We start from the raw sequence: 6,730 nt of genomic DNA, 5'->3' as shown, positions 1-6,730 counted from the left end.
GACGATGGCGCAGTCGGTTCTCCCATGTAGAGGTGTTACGGCCAGTTCTGTAGGAGGAATAGCAGGGTTCAGCCAGCGGCCCGCATTGCCCGTTGTGGGGGGCCTCAAGATTCGGCTGCCAAATGTCGTTGAGTTATCATGGGCACTGTTAGGAGAGCTTCTGGAATGCTAACGATAAGAGTCCGTGTGGAGGCGTGGGTACCCTGGGTATCGCCTGGTCCTTCGGCGGAATGATCTTTGTTCTCGTGTATTGCACCGCTGGAATTTCAGGTGGTAATCTTATTATAGTAATTAATGATTTTTTTCTTCCCTGAATTCGTTGATATTTGATTTGACAAAACCATATAAAGTTGTTGCAGGTGGGCATCTAAACCCAGCGGTCACGTTCGGGCTGTTTTTTGCTCGGAAAGTGACTCTGAATCGAGCAGTCTTGTACATGGTGGCACAGTGTTTGGGCGCAATCTGCGGGGCAGGGATGGTGAAAGCGTTGCAGAAAACTTACTATTCTAGTGGCGGGGGAGGAGCGAATTCAGTGCCGAAGGGATACGGCAATGAAACAACTCTCACCGCAGAGATAGTTGGCACTTACGTCTTGGTGTATATCGTCTTCTATGCGACCGACATCAAGAGCAACGCCCGCGACTCTCACGTTCCTGTACGTTTTATTATAGATACTTCAGATCTGAAACATCGTATTTCTGTATCTCTATATAGAAATATCTCGTAGCATCAGATCGAAAAGCGGTCGACTAACTAACTAAATGTGTAGTTAGGGCTTGAAATTAATTTGATTTTAGATTCGAAAAATATTTTGAAATTTTATCGATAAAAGTAATTTTATGGTTTCACTTCGCTTTTATCTGTAACATTCCAAATATTAACATTTTCGAAATCTATAATCAAAAGAGTAAACAACCCCTTCCATTGATTGAATGCTACCATGAAAAGTTAAAATTTGAATAATAACAATAGGTTGTGTATGATTTTTTAGATTACATCTGCATCTGAGTAACTCGGTTACGCATTTTGAATCATGCCAATTTGATTTATTTTAACCGGAGTTTGAAGAAAATATTGAGAAGAAAATCAGTTTTCTTTAACTTTAAGTTTAGTTTCACTTACAGTTGGGTACTATGAAAAGATATAAAAACCTTCCTTGCAGCAATTTGAATCATCATTTCGACATGTTTTGCTGGATGTGGACAAAATGTTGAGAAAAGAAATCTGTTTGTAAAAGTTAACTTGTTTTATTCAAATAGGGCAAGTTGAAAAATATAAAAGCTTATTTTATTTAAAAGTAGGTAATCAAAAAGTGGTTATTCTTATTTTGATTGTAAATTTGGAGAATATTTCTAAATCTCATAGGAATCAGCAGGAATTTGTATGCTGAATAAGTTCAATACTTTTAAATATTGAATAGTATTGTAAATTCCTGAAAATATTCCATAGATATAAAAACCTAAGGCAATCTAAAAGTGGGAATTTCATATTTCTGAAACTTGCATTCAAAATAAGATATAAAAACCTAACAAGCCTGTGTGATAACCAGCTTGGTATCTCAGTTTCTACTCTTTACACAATCACCAGTGTATTGACCACAGTATGAGCTAACAGGTTCCGTGCTCTGCCCTTCCTAAGATTCCGTCTTATAAATGAGAGAGATCGTAATGTTCTCCTTGGAAGTGAAATTTCCAGTCGGACTATTTCTTTTGGAAATGGGATGTGCACCTCGCCCTCGACGATTTCTGGTGAGGAATTCCATGTGAACGATTTCTGGTGAGGAATTTCCATGTGAACCTTGCCTGTACGTTATCATTGTCCATTTCTTGAACGTGTATGCAGTAAGCAATTTTATTATTATGTATAATACACTGATTATTTAATCTATTAATAGATGCTAATATACTGATTGGCGCAGGCTTTGGCTCCGCTTTCAATTGGTTTTGCTGTATTCATGGTACACTTGGCAACCATTCCCGTCACTGGAACGGGCATCAATCCTGCCAGAAGCTTTGGAGCAGCCGTGATTTATGGCCATAAGAAATCCTGGGACGACCATGTAAGAAGAGGATAATAGTCTCCTTTCTGTTGTTTTCTATTTATCAGTATTGCAGATTTTATGGAATTAAATTTTGATTCTTACATTGCAGTGGATCTTCTGGGTTGGTCCTCTTATTGGAGCTACGGTAGCTGCTGCATTTCACAAATACGTTATCCGAGCATCCCTGAAATGGCACAGCAAGGAACCCAACAATGTTTAATACAGAAACTGGACTTTGTTCATGCGGATGCATTTGTGTTGTAAAAATTGTGTTTGCTTTTAGATGTTGTATGTTTTGAGGGGCCAATATTTCACGTACGCCGGATGTTAATCTTAGAATAGGCATCAATAGATGCTAAAATAAATTTGATACGATGGCAAAAAGTATTGTTGTCCTTATTTGGCAAGTTGATTCCAATCGTATTTTGTCCGCCAAACATTTCTAATGTCAGGATTGTGTCTTATAAACAGTGTTATTCTTGTCATTATTTGGCATTTTCATAGCTATCGTATTTTCTTTGCCCAGAAATGTCAGGATTATGTCTTATAAACAGTGCTATTCTTGTCATTATTTGGCATTTTCATGGCTATCGTATTTTCTTTGCCCAAAAATTCCAAAGTGAAGGTTACGTCTATCAATTATTATTTTGCCAGATGAGATGTATTATAAAGGTATCAAATGTGATCCATTCTCTGAGTGTGGATGTCGGCGTTCCTTTAATTTCATTTGTATTATACAGGTATCAAATGTGATCTGTTCTCTGAGTGTGAATGTAACTTTAACCAAACTTTGATGTCATGTGTATTACACAAATTTCATGTTAAATCGTGCCCCACAGCAGAGAAAAACTCTTGCATGTTAGCCTTTTGCCATGTGCATGATAGCTCTTTGACACGCCATGGAGCCTGGCACAACACTTGTCTCTAATCAACTTCACCACTGGTCTCTAACATACCTGCTTCACCACCCATTTGCTTCTAATCTATTGCTTTGATTTACAGTTTGATAGGAGTGTAGCGAAGCTATCCATTCCACTGCTTTACGTTATGGTTTGACAGTTCAATATGGTTCGCTACACTGATCTGTGTCTTTAGTTAACACGACGATGGCGCAGTCGATTCTCCCATGTAGAGGTGTTACGGCCAGTTATGTAGGAGGAATAGCAGGGTTCAGCCAGCGGCCCGCATTGCCCGTTGCGGGGGGGCTCAAGATTCGGCTGCCAAATGCCGCTGAGTTATCATGGGCACCGTTAGGAGAGCTACGGAGCGGCAATGCTAGGGGCTCAAGACTCGCACTGCAAAGATGGTGGCGTTGTTCCGGCGCAAAGAAAAGGCAGTCGCCTTGCCCAAGAAGGGGAGGGCAGGTCGGGTGGCGGTGTGTGAGGAGAAGCCTAAGGTGGAGGACGACATCTTTGGGACCTCCAGAGGGATTGGTTTCACCAAGGCCAACGAGCTATTATGGTTTGATAGTTCAATAGGAGTGAAAGAAAGTAAAGAACGTAACGACTTTGTACTAAAGAATGAAAGAAAGCAGTGCACCAAAGTAAAGAGCGGAACAACCTTGTACCAAAGAACCAAAGAATGGAAGAAATAACCCTACACCAAAGAGCGACTGCTCCGAAGAAGAAATGACGTTGTCGCAGAGAAGAAATAAGACCCTATCAAACTGTTTCACAAAAGAAAAAATGGTAAGTTAGCACAGTTCATACATTCTGAAACAGAAATTGATAAGTAAATTAGGCATATATTTTCCTTGTAGTCTGTACATATAATGCATTTATATTTTCCTTGTAGTCTTTACATATAATGCATTTGTACAATAATTGAATGATTCAAAGACAGTGGAGAAGAATCTGGTAAGTCGGGCATAATTCATGTATTTTCCTTCTCGTTGGTAGATATAATTCATTGATTCAAAGAAATTAGAAGCATACAAAAATTAAAAATAATTGTATGCACGAGACAGAAGCATACATACTTGGAAGCACGAGACAGAAGCGAGCGGAGCAGAGGACCTCTGGATTGGTCAATTTCATCCAGAGGTGGTTCGCGAGCTGAGCAGAGGTCCAATTCCATTTTCCCAGCAGAGGTGGTTCGAGAGCAGAGCAGAGGTCCAATTCCGTTTCCCCTGAAGGCCACCCTCCTCCTCCCTCTCGGGACCAACGCGGACTCAATCTCGGATGTGTGGAGCCCTTCCAACACAACACAAAACAATGGTTTGACAATCGTGACAAAGTGGAGATACGAATCGCTTTTATTGCTTCTCTATCCGTCAACTATTTTTATAAATTGTTTTTCTTTCTTTTTCTAACTTCTCAACTATTTTTATAAATTGCTTTTCCTTCTTTTTCTAACTTTTCTTGATTTTCTCCTATAAGGTATCATTAAAAATTGCTTTTCTTGATTTCTAACCATTACAAATTGTTTTTTTTTCTTTTTCTAACTGTTTTTGCTTTTCTCTCCGTCAGCTATCCTTAAAAAATGATTTTCATTTGAGCTTCATCCTGTTTCGGCCGTGGATGATGTTTTTGTCGCGACGTGTTTCGCCTTCAGTTTCAGCTCATTTGATAGTTGCCTCATAAACATTCGCTGTAGGTTTTCTGCGAATACCGTTACATTCCAAACCATTAGGAAATCATCGATTTGATTATATGCATTTTTTAAAATGCACATGGTTCGTTAATTTTAAATTATGGCGGTACTGCATTACATATTTTTGTATATAATACAATTGTTTCACAACCTGAGGTTTACGTTTAAATGGTGTTTATTAAGCAAAACCAAATTTGAAATTGTCATTGTAGTCCAGGTTAGGTTAGGGTAGGGTTGTGTCATTACAATCTATTTATTAGGTATTGTTTTTTAACCTTATGTCTGGTAGGTATATTTTCATTTTATTTAAAATATTATGGGAGTTATATTTTTATTTTATTTTAATTAACGGTTTTTAACAATAAAAAAAGACAGAGTAATAACCTACACATAATAAATCGATATTTAAGTTCATCATAATCAATCAATTTGCTTCTCGGCAATAGATATGTTGTAATTTCATGTTTGACTTGTCCTTACTAGTGCATAAAACTTTTTGATTCTGTCAAATTACATTAAAAAAAATAATAATAAAAAATTAATAACTAAATTTAATAATTCAAACAAAATTGAAATAAAATAGTTAATTTACAAAATTAATAACTAAAGTTAATAATTCAAACAAAATAACTAAATTTAATAATTCAAACAAAATTGAAATAAAATAGTTAATTTACAAAATTAATAACTAAAGTTAATAATTCAAACAAAATTGAAATAAAATAGTTAATTTACAAAATTAATAACTAAAGTTAATAATTCAAACAAAATTGAAATAAAATAGTTAATTTACTCTTTTAGGTTTTCACAATTTTCAGCTGGCTTTCCCTTAATATTTGTAACTATCATTTTCCCCATAGTATTAGTATATTTAGATAATTATGAATAAATACATGCAAAATTTAGATAATTATGAATAAATACATGCAAACTAAGACAACAAGCACATACAAGCAAGATGCAAGCAAGATAATGCAAGCAAAAGATAATGAAAAAACATAGAAAAGCGAAAAATTGAGACAGACAAATACATACCAATGAAAAGTTGAGGCAAGTCAATTGGATTTATAGGTACGAGGGAGTTAGTTTAGGGAGTGAGACTAGTGTAATTAAACCAGGAGTTGTCTTTAGTGCAATTTTTTGGACTTTCTGGTACGAAATATATATATATATATATATATATATATATATATATATATATATAAGGTTAAATCTTGATTTTTGTTATTTAAACTGGTTTTTTAATTGCTTATTTAGATTTAGCATCTTGAAAAACCCATAGGATGCTTTGATTGTGTAAAGATTACCCATCAATAAATATAATATGGGAAATAATATTTTAAATAGTGAGAAATTTTGTCATAATTTAATTATAGAGTAATAATAGGGACCATCACATTAATAGTAACCGTATTAACTTAGCTGTCAAATTAATAATAGGGATAACTAATTTTAGTGGTTAAATGTAGGTTGTCATTATTTAATCTAGGAAAGTTAATCCACTTGTAATAATGTGTTGGTGGTCCCTAAAAGCGCAAGTTTAGGAAAGTTAATCCACTTGTAATTGTAATTATTTGTTGGTGGTCCCTAAACAGGGAAGTTTTATATGCTTGCCTAGAATTTCGCAGTTGTGGAGGCCAGGCACGCTGCAAAACAAGTCCTAAAAAAATGGCCCCCAATAAAAGGGAGCCTTTTAAGGTTTTGGGTTTGGAGATGAACATCCACTTCATTCATGTAAAGGATCTAAAAGGTCCCATGAGGCATGACTGTGGGAGTAACAATTTGACTAGAATAAGTGGATCCTAGAGTGGCTACATAGCCTTGCATTGGAAAGGGGTTTTGCAACATGGCAGGTTGTGACATCGAAGGTGGATTGGGTCACCTTGGTTGTAGTGCGATCAGCCCGCAGAGCCTGTTGAACAATCCACTTGGGGAGAGCCCTCTCACATAATAATACTAATGATTGTGAACAAATATTATGGACAATTGGAGGTTTATTTTCAAATATTTCAAGATTTCGAGCCTTCCGCCTATCCCATACTATAAATAAAGGTAATGCTTTATATCTACTTTTTCGATTAAACCACCACTTGAATA

At 36.1% G+C, this 6,730-nt stretch overlaps 1 protein-coding gene across 1 annotated transcript; it reads left to right on the top strand.

The window, feature by feature from the left end:
* Positions 1–230: 230 nt before the first annotated feature.
* On the top strand, positions 231–2,460 carry LOC149164216 (aquaporin PIP2-2-like). The gene is made up of 4 exons (XM_089429406.1): positions 231–273; positions 360–655; positions 1,919–2,059; positions 2,151–2,460. The coding sequence occupies exons 1-4, from the start codon at positions 231–233 to the stop codon at positions 2,259–2,261; spliced, it is 591 nt and encodes a 196-aa protein (XP_089285532.1). The 3' UTR covers positions 2,262–2,460.
* Positions 2,461–6,730: the final 4,270 nt, after the last annotated feature.

Source organism: Pinus tabuliformis, chromosome 5_1 (assembly GCF_031772625.1).
Source record: "Pinus tabuliformis cultivar Carrire ecotype Pingquan chromosome 5_1, CPIR1, whole genome shotgun sequence".
In the NCBI taxonomy this organism is placed as follows: Eukaryota; Viridiplantae; Streptophyta; class Pinopsida; order Pinales; family Pinaceae; genus Pinus; species Pinus tabuliformis.
This window is presented reverse-complemented; position numbering and strand designations above follow the sequence as displayed.

Excerpts from the sequence above, each read along its gene's own strand:
- LOC149164216 (XM_089429406.1), top strand. The coding sequence starts at position 231 with ATGATCTTTGTTCTCGTGTATTGCACCGCTGGAATTTCAGGTG. Across the intron at positions 656-1,918 it reads CCCGCGACTCTCACGTTCCT|GCTTTGGCTCCGCTTTCAAT; the intron begins GTACGTTTTATT and ends TGATTGGCGCAG. Across the intron at positions 2,060-2,150 it reads AGAAATCCTGGGACGACCAT|TGGATCTTCTGGGTTGGTCC; the intron begins GTAAGAAGAGGA and ends CTTACATTGCAG.